At 40.3% G+C, this 15,224-nt stretch overlaps 1 protein-coding gene across 26 annotated transcripts in view; it reads right to left on the bottom strand.

Annotated features, from left to right (window-relative positions):
* Positions 1-15,224, bottom strand: part of LOC133656125 (formin-binding protein 1) — a 151,914-nt gene that overhangs the window by 108,220 nt on the left and 28,470 nt on the right. For 11 of the 26 annotated variants that reach the window (XM_062056979.1, XM_062056985.1, XM_062056993.1 and 8 more), the window contains exons 1-2: positions 8,778-9,101; positions 170-285 (exon numbers count right to left, since the gene is read on the bottom strand). In XM_062056979.1, the coding sequence (XP_061912963.1) occupies positions 170-285; positions 8,778-8,855 (194 nt within the window). In that variant the 5' untranslated portion in view covers positions 8,856-9,101. Of the gene's footprint in view, positions 1-169; positions 286-8,777; positions 9,106-15,224 lie in introns of those variants that run through there. The other 15 variants (XM_062056984.1, XM_062056988.1, XM_062057002.1 and 12 more) reach the window with 7 other exon arrangements.

The raw sequence follows: 15,224 nt of genomic DNA, 5'->3' as shown, positions 1-15,224 counted from the left end.
AAGGGGAGGTGGAGAGACGACTGATCCTGCACCACTATAGCCGTGGTTTCACTCTGCACTTGCAGGTCAGAGGGTCACGGGTCAGGGTCAACTCGGAACCGAGCCGCGGGAGATTCGCGCACCAGGAAAGTCACCCTGCATAGAGAGGCTGCCCGGTTCAAGCACTCACCTAATTTGTTTTGCATAGTTGGTTTCTATCTCCGACCTCTCCTTGACGAACTTTGTGTACCTCTCCAGAAACTCGATCCCCCACTGCGTATGCTTCTCCAAGTTGTCAAATTGATCCTGCGGGAGAGAAGGAGCGGTGATTAATGGCGGGCGCATAAATCGTTAGAAACATAGCGGTACGTAAAATTAACTGCATGGCACCGACTCATTTTCTTTGAAATATTACCATGAGAAACAGCAAGGCTACACAAAATGTGTGAGTGGGTACGAGACATTAAGTTAAAGTGCCAATGATTGTCACACACGCACTAGGTGTGGTGAAATTATCCTCTGCATTTGACCCATCCCCACAGGGGAGCAGTGAGCAGCAGCGGTGGCCGCGCCCGGGAACCATGTGGTGATTTAACCCCCAATTCCAACCCTTGATGCTGAGTGCCAAGCAGGGAGGTAATGGGTCCCATTTTCATAGTCTTTGGTACGACTCGACCGGGGGTTTGAACTCACGACCTACCGATCTCAGGGCGGACACTCTAACCACGAGGCCACTGAGCTAAGAATGGGGAAAATCCTGTGAGACAGAGGGCAGCTGCAACAAAGTGGAGACTACGGAGTCGAGCGTGTGTATTCTTTTGTAATTCCTCGCCATGTATAATATAATGTTAAAAGACTGCGGCAATGATAAATATGTTCAACCAATAAACTATTTAATAAATAAATAGTTCTAGTTAGAGATGTCCGATAATATCGGGCTGCCGATATTATCGGCCGATAAATGTAATATCGGAAATTATAGGTATCGGTTTCAAAAAGTCAAATTTATAACTTTTTAAAACGCCGCTGTGTACACGGACGTAGGGAGAAGTACAGAGCGCCAATAAACCTTAAAAGGCACTGCCTTTGCGTGCCGGTCCAATCACATAATATCTACGGCTTTTCACACACACAAGTGAATGCAGCGCATACTTGGTCAACAGCCATACAGGTCACACTGAGGGTGGCCGTATAAACAACTTTAACACTGTTACAAATATGCGCCACACTGTGAACCCACACCAAACAAGAATGACAAACACATTTTGGGAGAACATCCGCACCGTAACACAACATAAACACAACAGAACAAATACCCAGAACCCCTTGCATCACTAACTCTTCCGAGACGCTACAATATACACCCACCGCTAACCCCCTAAACCTGCCCTCACCTCAACACCGCCCGCGCCCCCCGCCCCCAACCCCGCCCACCTCAACCTCCTCATGCTCTCTCAGGAAAGAGCATGTCCCAAATTCCAAGCTGCTGTTTTGAGGCACGTTAAAAAAAAAAATGCACTTTGTGACTTCAATAATAAATATGGCAGTGCCATGTTGGCATTTTTCTCCATAACTTGAGTTGATTTATTTTGGAAAACCTTGTTACATTGTTTAATGCATCCAGCGGGGAATCACAACAAAATTAGGCATAATAATGTGTTAATTCCACAACTGTATGTATCGGTAGATATCGGAATCGGTAATTAGGAGTTGGACAATATCGGAACATCGGATATCGGCAAAAAAGCCATTATCGGACATCTCTAGTTCTAGTACCTGGTAATAATAATTATGGATTAGATTTATATAGCGTTTTTTCTAGACACTCTAAACTCTTCACAAAGACCTTAGAACCCATCACCTACTGTCTATTACGGATTATAACCCGCTGCTTTTCTCTATGCTTAAAACCCTGCAGCTTATAAAACGGTGCGGCCATTTATATATTTATTTTTCGCTAATGGCCATGATGCAAATAGTTTTCATAAAACACATTCAAATACATTGAAATGACGGCGTGGCGAAGTTGGTAGAGTGGCTGTGCCAGCAATCGGAGTGTTGCTGGTTACTGGGGTTCAATTCCCACCTTCTACCTTCCTAGTCACGTCCGTTGTGTCCTTGGGCAAGACACTTCACCCTTTGCCTCTGATGGCTGCTGGTTAGCGCCTTGCATGGCAGCTCCCTCCATCAGTGTGTGAATGTGTGTGTGAATGGGCAAATGTGGAAATACTGTCAAAGCGCTTTGAGTACCTTGAAGGTAGAAAAGCACTATACAAGTACAACCCATTTATCATTTATTTATTGCTTGTGCTACGGCGCCATTTTTAGGACGAGTTCGTTCACTGCAGGGGCTGCTGGGTGAATGGCAACAGTGTTTCCTGCTGTAGAAGTGGTTCCGTCTTCTAGCCGTCCATAGCGTTTCTACGCGTATGGATTCTTCGTTCATCACTCCAGACAACGTTTGTAAATTTTACAATATAACTAAAACAATTCTTACTTACTAAACCGTCCCGTGTGATGTTTGTTGGGAGTGTTTTCATGCATATTTGTACTTGCTATCGTAATGTAATGAAGTTAGCGTTGTTAGCATTAGCACATATGCTAATACGTTGACGAGTGTCTGTGTTCATATTAACTTACAATTGCATAATTTTTGTCGTCCATAGCGTTCCTACACGTAGGGATTCTTCGTTCATCACTCCAGGCAACGTTTGTAAATTTTACAATATAACTAAAACATTTCTTACTTACTAAACCGTCCCGTGTGTGATGTTTGTTGGGAGTGTTTTCATGCATAATTGTACGTGCTATTGTAATGTAATGAAGCTAGCGTTGTTAGCATTAGCACATATGCTAACACGTTGACGAGTGTCTGTGTTCATTTTATTACCTTACAAAGGCCTTTTTTGGGGGTTTTTTTTAAGTTTCGTAAATTCACCGTAGAGTTATTGAGTCTATTTAGCTGATTGGAGACTAGCTTCCGCAGCTAGTGGGTCCATGACGATGACTTCTGTTTTGTTTGATCAGCCGTTTTACTGCCGTGTTACAGACGCCGTTTGTAAACAATTAAGGTATGTCAATAAACATTTAGAAAATGTTTCTGCATAAATAATTCATTTCACAACTTGAATATCTGCGACTTATAGTCCGGTGCGGCTAATGCATGGCAAACAAAAAATATTCTAAAATTTAGTGGTTGTGGCTTGTATATATATATATATATATATATATATATATATATATATATATATATATATATATATATATATATATATATATATATATATATATATATATAGTCTGGAAAATATTAATACATTTGTAGCCACTGCTGCCCTGGGGCAGACTGACGGAAGCGTGGCTTGCCAGTTTGCGCCTACGGCCCCTCAATAAAACTAGAAACCCCAAAGTTGCTGGATGACTGCTCTACCATCTGAGCCACGCCACCCAGGACCACCTGCTTTGGCCAACAGGCGGGCTTACCACGATAGCTAACAGTCACGTCGTCAAAATGAAGGTTAATTTGTTCTCCCTGCAGAGACTAAATGACAGATAAAGTAGTGATTAATCAATTAATATTCTAGTACGCTAACATTAGCATGCTAACTTTTTCAGCTAATTTTACACTTTTCTCTCAAATTCTGCAGCCATACACCATAGTCAGTATGTGACTCATGCCAGCTGAAAAACTTAGCATGCTATTGTTAGCGTGCGTGCTAACAGTTAACAAGTGTCACATACCAAGTTATACTCTGTTGCTTCGAGTAATCACTTAATGAGAGTAACTGATAAAAACATGGTCAAATCTGGACGCACATCGCCAGAATGAAGGTTAATTTGATCTCCCTGCACACGACAGAGACTAAATGATAGATAAAGTAGTGATTGATCAATTAATATTCTAGTATGCTAACATTAGCATGCTAACTTTTTCAGGTAATTTTACACTTTTCTCTCAAATTCTGCAGCCATACACTATAGAGTCAGTATGGGACACATGCTAGCTGAAAAAATTAGCATGCTATTGTTAGCTCCCCTCCACATCCCACCCCCCGGATTGTAAATAATGTAAATAATTCAATGTATATACTCTGATGATGATTAACTTGTGTGATGACTGTATTATGCTGACAGTATATATTTGTACCATGAATTGATTAACGTGGACCCCGACTTAAACAAGTTGAAAAACTTATTCGGGTGTTACCATTTAATGGTCAATTGTACGGAATATGTACTGTACTGTGCAATCTACTAATAAAAGTCTCAATCAATCAAAAAAATGACATGCTAACAGTTAACGAGTGTCACATACAAAGTTATATTCTTCTATTTGAGTAATTGTTTAATGAGAGTAACAGATAAAAACATGGTCAAATCTGGAAGGCATGAAACTTTAAATAGACAACATAGTTTCCGCACAGCCGATGCAATAGAGCGCACATGTTGTGTCTGTGCCGTGATTTGTGTGGTGGCAAACAGCAGTTTGTTATTATTTATAAACATGCACACATGTTCAATGTGCAATTTCAGTGTTGATGATTTATTAGAAAGCAGGCAGAAAAATAGTTGTTTATTTGCAATGAGCGTGACTATGTTGTATCCAGTTACTCGATTATTTAAAACAAACTAATCAAAGATAAATCGATTACTATACTGTGCAATCTACTAATAAAAGTCTCAATCAATCAAAAAAATGACATGCTAACACTTAACGAGTGTCACATACAAAGTTATATTCTTCTATTTGAGTAATTGTTTAATGAGAGTAACTGATAAAAACATGGTCAAATCTGGAAGGCATGAAACTTTAAATAGACAACATAGTTTCCGCACAGCCGATGCAATAGAGCGCACATGTTGTGTCTGTGCCGTGATTTGTGTGGTGGCAAACAGCAGTTTGTTATTATTTATAAACATGCACACATGTTCAATGTGCAATTTCAGTGTTGATGACTTATTAGAAAGCAGGCAGAAAAATAGTTGTTTATTTGCAATGAGCGTGACAATGTTGTATCCAGTTACTCGATTATTTAAAACAAACTAATCAAAGATAAATCGATTACTATAATAGTTGGTAGTTGCAGCTAGGGTTGTACGGCATAACGGTACTGGTATAGTATCGTGGTACTAATGAATAAAAAACGGTACGATACTCTGTTTGAAAAGTCCCGGTCCCCGGGCATGACAGCACGTCGTCACGTCATCACATTGCTGGTTGACGAGCATGTTCGGCAGCACACAATCACAGAGTACTTACAAGCAGACACAGTGTGTAGACAGAAAAGGGAGAACAGACCCATTCTGGCTTAAAATCTAAAGATAAAGGTGAAGTTATAACACTGAAACGCCCTCTGGAAGAGGTGCTTTAAGACATAGCTAGCTAGCTCAGCGGCGAACGTCCATTCGCAGTCGGCAGTGTTTGTAGCTACGGTACTTCTAAATCACTAATCCTCGTCTCCATAGCGACAAATAAAGTACAAGTATCATCCCTGCAGGACGAGGATAGCTAAACATGCTTAACTACACACCATAGCTCACCGGCGTGACAATGTAAACAAACGCCATGGGTGGATCTACACCTAACATCCACTGTAATGATACCAAGTACAGGAGCATATCTAGTCGATACATCGATATTTTTTGGCATCACATCTTCTTTTGTTTTTTTAAATGTACATTAGGTTTATAAACTCAGGAAATATGTCCCTGGACACATGAGGACTTTGAGTATGACCAATGTATGATCCTGTGACTACTTTGTATCGGATTGATACCCAAATTTGTGGTGTCATCCAAAACTAATGTAAAGTATCAAACAACAGAAGAATAAGTGATTATTACATTTTAACAGAAGTACAGATAGAACATGTTGAAACAGAAAACAAGTAGATATTAACAGTAAATGAAAAAGTAGATTAATAATACATTTTTACAGCTTGTCCCTCATAATGTTGACAAAATAATAGAATGGAAAATGACACAATATGTTACTGCATATGTCAGCAGCTAAATTAGGAGCCTTTGTTTGCTTACTTACTACTAAAAGACAAGTTGTCTTGTATGTTCACTATTTTATTTAAGGACAAACTTGCAATAAGAAACGTATGTTTAATGAACCATTTGTTAAAATGCAATTTTTTGTGGTCCCCTTTATTTAGAAAAGTATCCAAAGGTATCGAAATACATTTTGGTACCGGTGCCAAAATATTGGTATCGGGACAACAACTTTATTAATACCGGTATATCGTACAACCCTAGAAAAAACTTATTGATAGTGGATTACTAAAATAATTGATAGCTAGAGCCTAAGTTGATTGTTGCATCGGCAGAATCTAATACAACCAGTGAAACCGCCTCGTTAGTGAGATAGAGTCTTCAGCCCCATATTTTCCATGTGGCTACACTCGGCCTCAGCTCTCAGGCAGGATGCGTGACGGTGAATGTGTTTATTCTCAGACAGACAAAAGCATCTGACCTCCTCTCGTGAATACAATTCAGAACTAAAAAAAAACATTGGCCCATAGGACACTGTCCACTCTGACAAAATCCAAACGGTTATTTTTGATATCCTGCTACAGACCACGTGATCTAAAAGGAAGGACAGGAAGGAAACCAGCCCTGAGGCAAAGCGTCACCTCATCGGATCATCCGATCAACATCATTTTACGAAACCCAGGCACAACAATCACATTGTAGTTGTAGAATGCCATACTTACAACATTGCTATCCTTTAGATTCTTACAGAAACTTGCTACCTGGGTGTAGCTCTGGCAGCTCCCCATCCTGTCATGTACCATGTCTGGAGTCTTTTGTTGTTTTTAAAAATCTGCATCCAAATACATTTTAGCCTGAGGGTTAAGACGACCTAAGCAATGTGTCTGATGCTTCGGCTCTGCAGTGACAGCATGCTTATCGAGACCGGAAGCTGCTGTGGTGATGATTGAAAAACAGGTTGAGCATTTCGACACTTCTTGCATAGCACAGTTTCCATAGTACAGTGTTTTTCAACCTTTAAAAATGCGGAAGCAAACCACCAGCAGAAATCATTGAAAAATGAAACTCAGTAGCCGATATTGACAATAAAAAGTTGTTCTCGCAATTGTTGGATATGAATTCAAACCATAACCAACCATCTATCTCTATAGGTCTTGTCTCAAATAGGTGTACTGTCACGACCTGTCACATCACGACGTGACTTATTTTGAGTTTTTTGGGTGTTTTCCTGGGTGTAGTGTTTTAGGTCTTGTGCTCCTATTTTGGTGGCTTTTCCTCTTTTTTGGTATTTTCCTATAGCAGTTTCATGTCTGCACCTGCTTTGTTTTCGCAATCAAGACTAACATAGACCAAATAATTAAACTTCAAAAAAAGGTCATTCGAATAACACACAAAGCGTGCTACTATGAACATACCAATCCATTATTTATAAGTTCTAATGTGTTAAAATTTTCAGATATTGTGTTTTTAAAAACAATGGAAATTATGTTTCGAGTAAAGAACAATACAAGCCTTCCAGCTTGTATTCTTAGGTTATTTCAATTAAGAGGAGAAAACTATAATTTACAGGGGGATATTGATTTTTGAAATAGGTAAAGTAAGAACGAATATAAAATACAAATGTATTTCAGTTTTAGGAGTTAAATGGTGGAGCAAGCTCAGTGATGAGCTGAAGACATGTAGTTCTTTGTTAAGGTTTAAGAAAACCTTGAAAGGTGAAATAATTTAAAATGATAAAATATAGTAACAATTACTTTCATCCCAGTGATTTTTTTTTAAAGTTGATGTTCCAGGCAATCTAATTTTCAGTGAATGTATAGGATAGGCAAATATAAGCTTTGGCTTCAGCCTATTCCTTTTTCGGTCATTCTTTTTCTTTTCTTTTCTTTTCGTGTATGATTGTTAAATATGTATAATCTGTACTGTTAAACTGGTCACACAAAATGGTTGATGGTTGATTATATGACCAAAATAAACTTATTTCAACTATTTAAGTTGTGCGGACACTATCCTTCTTTGTGGGGACATTGTTGATTGTCATGTAATGTACGGATGTACTTTGTGGACGCCGTCTGCTCCACACTCTGTAAGTCTTTGCTGTCGTCCAGCATTCTGTTTATGTTTACTTTGCAGCCAGTTCAGTTTTAGTTTCGTTTTGCATAGCCATCCCTAAGCTTCGATGCCTTTTCTTAGCGGCACTGGCCTTCTATTTATTTTTGATGTAAGTGTATACCTTTTTACCTACACGCTGCCTCCCGCATATTGTGATCACGAAAAACCATCTACAAAGCAATTAGCTACCGGCTGCCACCTACTGATATGGAAGAGTATTACACGGTTACTCTGCCGAGCTCTAGACAGCGCAGACACCCAACAACGGCACATTTGCGGATTATAATTACTGGTTTGCAAAAAATATTTTTAACCCAATTAGGTTAAATTACATGATCTCCCACGGCACACCAGACCGTATCTCACGGCACAGTGGTTGAAAAACACCGCCATAGTGGCTGGGTTGTATGAGAAAAGATCAAACGGCCTTCACGGATGAAGCACTTAGTGGTAAACAATGTTTGGAGTGAGAGGGGAGTTTCCTGCAGACATTGTTAGTTTCAATGAGCAATCGCTCATCTACGCTACCTTTCATTCCTTAATAACAAATTTCACTCTGCCTGTCGGTGCATTGGAATCATCATCATCAGCAGAGCAAAGAGCGCACACAATGGGCACGCCTGACTGCAGACACATTGTTGCTTTCCCCATAAAAGGCACTCCTGCAATACACACGTAACTCACATTACCCTTTTTTGCAGGGGCAGCATTTTATCCCGTTTCATCCCTCGGAGAATATCCAAATCCAGGTTAGTCATGGACGCCATCCGAAAGCAGGCGTCCGCACAAGCATTTCCCGCACAAGCGGAGAGAGTTGTGGATTGGGAAGAGTTCTGACGGAGAAACTGTTGAAAGTAATCCCCTGATCGCCAGGAAAGGTGCAGGAATCCCAGAGAAAGCAGCCAACGCGAGCACGACCGCCGTCCCGCTTCTCCCCGACTCAGTGAGAATGGGAAGCGGCCCGGTGCATTAATGCTCCATCAGGCGTAAGGTGGACTGGATAGGATGGAGGGGGAGGACAGGGAAGGGAGTGAGCGGAGCAGGAGGGCGGGAGAGGGGATTGGAAGGAGGCGGGATTACACGGGAAGGGATTACATTTGAGGGGGAGTTACTCTGAGGGCAGTGTGGCCTTGAACCCCCCCTTCCACAGCCTCGACCGCTTCATTGTACCGAGTTTGATTTATTAATACAGAAATGTTAAATAATAACATTATAATCTCCAGCGGGATATTCGGGAAAGAGGAGTAGCATCCAGCCAAGCGAAGGTTGCACAGTTTAATTAAATATGAATCGCAGGCAGCGGTAAGAGAAACTTAATTATTTAAACATGTGCAAGATAACATTAATTCATAATTCATTGTAAGAAATTCCTCTACTTTTAATGGACTGAAATCTGATTCGAGGGGTGTTTCGTTCATTTTTGGGCTTGAACACATTTTAGAAAAAAACTGAATTTTTCATATTAAAAAAATTCTGCATACATTTTTAAGGGCCTGCTATCTGTGCAATGAACCTTTGGGTGAGTTAAGTTAACGTAAGTTAAAGTACCAATGATTGTCACACACACACTAGGTGTGGTGAAATGTGTCCTCTGCATTTGACCCATCCCCTTGTTTACCCCCTGGGAGGTGAGGGGAGCAGTTGGCAGCAGCGGTGGCCGCGCCCGGGAATCATTTTTGGTATTTTAACCCCCAATTCCAACCTTTGATGCTGAGTGCCAAGCAGGGAGGTAATGGGTCCCATTTTTATAGTCTTTGGTATGACTTGGCCGGGGTTTGAACTCACAACCTACCGATTTCAGGGCGGACACTCTAACCACTAGGCCACTGAGCAAGTCCGGGGTGGATTGAAGCTAAATAACTAGCATAAAACATTAACATGCTAATGTTAGTTAGCGTGTTATGCTGGGAACAGTTAGCATACTTGCAAGAGGGAGACATGTCTCAAAACCCATTCATTTTAAATTTATAGAAATAAAATTTGCAAAAATGCAAGCATGTTAACATACTTTTAAGTCTCAAAATCCATGAATCTTAGGTTTAAACATTTAAAAAAATAGCTGAGATTTTAGCATTACATATTAACATGCTAATATAAAAGAAATGAACATCCTTCCAAGTATCTAAATCCATGATTTTTAGGATTAAACTTTCCAAATTATCTGAAATGCTAGCATTAAATGTTGTTAGCATGCTAACATAGAAAAAGTTAACATACTTCTAAAATGGCACCAAGTATCAAAATACATGATTTTTAAGGTTAAACATTCAAATTCAGCTAAAATAGTAGCATAAAGCATTAGCATGCTAAAGCTGGCATGTGAACTTCTAAGATGGCGGCAAGTATCAAAAAGAATGATTTTTAGGTTTGAACGAATACAATTACTAAAAATGCTGGCATGAAATGTCATGCATGCCAACATAGAAGAAGTTAACATACTTATAAAATGGCGCTAAGTATCGAAATACATGATTTACAAAATCAGCTAAAATGTTTGTTGTTGTTTTTATCCAATGTATTTTATTGTTTTGATTTTGTACGGTGTCCTTGAGTGCCCAGAAAGGCGCCTTACAAGCGAAATGTATCATTATGTATTATTGTTATTAAAATGCTAGCACTAAACATTAGCATGCAAACGCAAGCATGATGACTTAAAAAAAAGTTTGCGTACTTCTAAGATAAGAAGAAAACAATGATTTTGAGGTTTACACAAATAAAATGATCAAAAATTATATCATAAAATGTTAGCATGCTGTAATATAGAAGAAGTTAGCATACTTCTAATATGGCGCCAAACTCAAAAGCCATTGATTTTTAAGGTGAAACATACACAATTAGCTAAAATGCTACTGAAAAGCATTAGCATGCTAGCATGTGACCAAAAACGAGGAAATACCTGTCAATCGCAACTGGAATGTCTTGTCTTAGAAGATGTTTTGTCTCTCATCCAAGTAGCCCAACCTAAGTCCAAGACCAGCTCTGACAAAGCTCAGTCTATGAGCATGAACTGGGGAAGCCTACTTGGATGAGAAGCGACACAACTTCTAAGACAAATAGTCCGGTTGCGATCGATTGAATGCCCTAAGAATACAATAAATAGCATGTAGTAACAAAAAACTACAGTACTTTTCTGAAATAATATTGTTCAGTCTTTACCTTTCAAAGCACACTTTTTTGTAGGCGTGTCCTACACATTATTTCTCTGTTATGTAACAATGGGAACTAGGAAATCATTGTTTATATTGCCCACGGACGTCTTTTGAGTGTCGGACCGTAGAGGTCAGAGTTGACAGCAAGCTCTGTTTGTGTACCAAAAGTTATGCTGTTGTTCAGCCGAGAGACAGAATAAACTGAAACACGTCAATCAAGGCATTGGTAGCTTCTCCATATTTTCATGGATACATTTTTGTGTGACGCGGAGTGACAGCGCTGCGGGTTGGCTGCTAACCGGTAGAACACATTTTTAATGTTTGGTTTCTCTGATTCAGTCGCACAAAATGTTTCTCTTCCGGTGGACTGGAGGGCAGGATTGTGTCGATCTTTGGGGGGCTCGTACCTCATATTATGTGTAAATTAAGTTACTTGTACGTTAAGATACTGCTGTATTTTTGTTTTAACTACATAAAGTATGTGTTGTGTAAACACAGCACAAGCCAATAACAGGCTGAGTGCTGAGGAGTGGCGATACGGGGTCCCAACAGGAGCCGAACCAGTCCTACGCAAGCTTGTTATTTCAGGACCCAGTCCCACTCCCCGTGATGCGTGGTCTATTGTGGTAGTACATGAAGGAAAACAAATAGAAGCAAGGTTTTTTGTTATTATTCAGGAAATGGGAAAGGACTTTGAGCGTGGAACAAAAGGGAGACCCAAGTAGTTACTACCGGTAAATATAAGTAGGGTGGACATAGAGAAAGCAAATATGTGGTTGTTCAAGGACCAGCCCGCTGACCCACAGCCCTTCCCAACTGCTGATGGGGATTAGGAATCATCTAAATGCTAATGCACATTATTTAGTCTCCACTCTAGATTAGATCTGCGGATCACGCTAATCTACCAGGGGCAATTGATTTGATCTGTAGAGATAACTGGGATCTAAAGGGGGCCAATTGTGTGAAATGATCCTTCTTGACGCAATCAAATACGATACAATCAACCATGAAAAACACGATTAACCTACTTCCTGGCTGACGTTATTACCCCATCTGTATTTATCTCTAGTGAGGTAGATACATTTCTGTGCCCATGCGAGTGCTGACCACAGAAAACGAGAACCATGTTCCCCTTGTACGAATACAATTGTTAAGCAACTGCAAAGAAAGTGCTGATTCTTCAAGACATTTGACGTCCGCAAACACGATACAATCCTACAAGATTTGCAGAGCACTGGTTCAAAAGAGTGTGTAAACGCTCCCGGGGACGACTTTTTTCAGGTCAGTTTCCTGCTCGGTCGGACACGGAAGAAAAACAATCAATACGTCATTAAAAAGACACAAGAGAGCAGCTGCTTTTTTTGGATTGAGTAGGCGGGATCCAAAAGGCTGAAACCCCCGCTAATAACCCTGAAAAGATTTGGAAACGGACCTAGAACGAGCCGTCTCGCTTCAACCAACACTTGCTCATTTGTATCATGGAGATTTATATTAGCATGTTTCCGCTGAGCAACGTCATGCCTGCCAGTGGTGTCTGCCTTCGTGGGCCTCTGACAGGAAACCTGTTGAGTCAACGCAAAGCAGATGTCCCGCTGGTGCAGGGGGGGGGCATCTTTGCTTGGGGGAGTGTGCAGATGTTCTATTGGAATGAGGACAATAAGACCTCAGGGCTATTGTCTTTAAGACAAGAGACAGAAGAAGTCCTGCTGATCTGCTGGTTTACCTTTATCCTATCTCTCAAACGTACTCAAAAGAGTGGACCGCCACGGCATTTATATTACCGCCACACCTTGAAAATAAGTCTGTTTTTTTTTACTTGTGTCATGATCCGTGGCCCGGATCATGTTTTTGGTATTTTCGGTTAGTTTTGCACTCCCTCAGTTCCTGTTTTGTGCACCCTTAAGTTTGTTTTAGTTACCATGGTTGCTTGTTCTTTTCACTTGCCTCTGATTGGTGTTCGGGACGCTCACCTGTTTCCCGAGCACTAATCAGAGGCATTATTTAAGCCTGCCTTTGCCGGTCAGTCGGCCTGGCTTCATTGTTTGCTTCATGCATCTATTACGTGAGTATTTCCTGTCTCTAGTCCATGCTAAGTGTTAGCCCTAGCGTCCAGTGCTATCGGCACGTTTGTCCTCTGGCTTGTTTTCTGTTTTGGCACTTGTTCGGGTTTTTCAGAATAAATTATGTTCCTACCTGCACGTCCTGTCCGGAGTGGTCTGTTTGCATCCCGGGGGAAACAAACCTTGCAGCAAGCTGTGACCCCCGCCACGTGATAACATGAAAACAAATTAAAAGTAATAATGTTGTCTGTCTATCTGTGTTGGCCCTGCGATGAGGTGGCGACTTGTCCAGGGTGTACCCCGCCTTCTGCCCGATTGTAGCTGAGATAGGCTCCAGCGCCCCCCGCGACCCCGAAGGGAATAAGCGGTAGGAAATGGATGGATAATATATTTTAGCCCCCAATGGAAGCCCGACGCTATGACAAATGGCACAATTTTAACAGGTTTTACCTCCCTTACACACAACACTTCCTCATTCTCCGCCAATCACCTTTTAGGCACAGGCGGTGTGTTTGCAAACATGGGAAAAACTGACATTAAATCCAAACCACACAAACATTTTACATTACCACCAGCAGGTCGTTACAGTATGAATTGATATTTGATATATATTTGATATAGCTTATTATTGACAAGTGATGTACCGAAAACTTGACCGCCGAAAAAATACAAAACCAGGGAAGTTGGCACGTTGTGTAAATCGTAAATAAAAACAGAATACACTGATTTGCAAATCCTTTTCAACTTATATTCAATTGAATAGACTGCACAGACAAGATACTTAATGTTCGAACTGAGAAACTTTTTTTTTTGCAAATAATCATTAACTTAGAATTTAATGGCAGCAACACATTGCAAAAAAGTTGGTACAGCATTTCATGGAAGCTGCTTTTATACCCAATCATGGCACCCATCTGTTCAATTAGCCTGTTCACCTGTGGGATGTTCCAAATAAGTGTTTGATGAGCATTCCTCAATTTTCTCAGTCTTTTTTGCCACTTGTGCCAGCTTTTTTGAAACATGTTGCAGGCATCAAATTCCAAATGAGCTAATATTTGCCAAAAATAACTAAGTTTTCCAGATCCAACGTTAAGTATCTTGTCTTTGGAGTCTATTCAATTGACTATAGGTCGAAAAGAATTTGCAAATCATTGTATTCTGTTTTTATTTACCATTTACACAACGTGCCAACTTCATTGGTTTTGGGTTTTATACTTTGATTACCGAAAACCACGCTGCTGAACCCGGACGTAAACAAAACGCATGCGATTGTCTGGAGCGTTGTCAGCATGTCTGTGATGTGGATGTAACCAGATATGCCCATGGACAGCCATCTACAAAATGTGCAAATATTAAGAGGACAAAGAAAAGAAAGTGAAAGTAGATTAGCGCGAAGCAAGTGTGACGTCATGCTTGCTGGAGCTCATCTCTTTCGTCAGGGACATCGAGGGACAGAAGTAGAGTCTCTAAACGCGGCTACGTTTTGTAACAACACCAGAAGAAGAAGTTTTTAATTTAAATAAAAAACTCATTAAAAGTCTCAAGAATGACAAAGTGCATTGTACAATAAGCAACAATTAAAAATATGTCAAACCAATATAAAAATATATCTTAATACTAATTAATAATAACAGATTTGCATTTTTATCCAATCCAATCAACTTCATTAAATCGTCCAGCCCTAGGAGCGGCTCCAAACAGTGTATGGATACACATAATTAGAGGCTAGTCGCTTGTAAACCGTGGGATTCAAAACATACAGTTTGATTGATTGATTGAAACTTTTATTAGTAGATTGCACAGTACAGTACTTATTCCGTACAATTGACCACTAAATGGTAACACCCAAATAAGTTTTGCAACTTGTTTAAGTCGGGGTCCACGTTAATCCATTCATGGTAAGTATCAGCCAGAGATGGTTGGCGTT

This window comes from Entelurus aequoreus, linkage group LG08 (genome assembly GCF_033978785.1).
Source record: "Entelurus aequoreus isolate RoL-2023_Sb linkage group LG08, RoL_Eaeq_v1.1, whole genome shotgun sequence".
Taxonomy (NCBI): domain Eukaryota; kingdom Metazoa; phylum Chordata; class Actinopteri; order Syngnathiformes; family Syngnathidae; genus Entelurus; species Entelurus aequoreus.
This window is presented reverse-complemented; position numbering and strand designations above follow the sequence as displayed.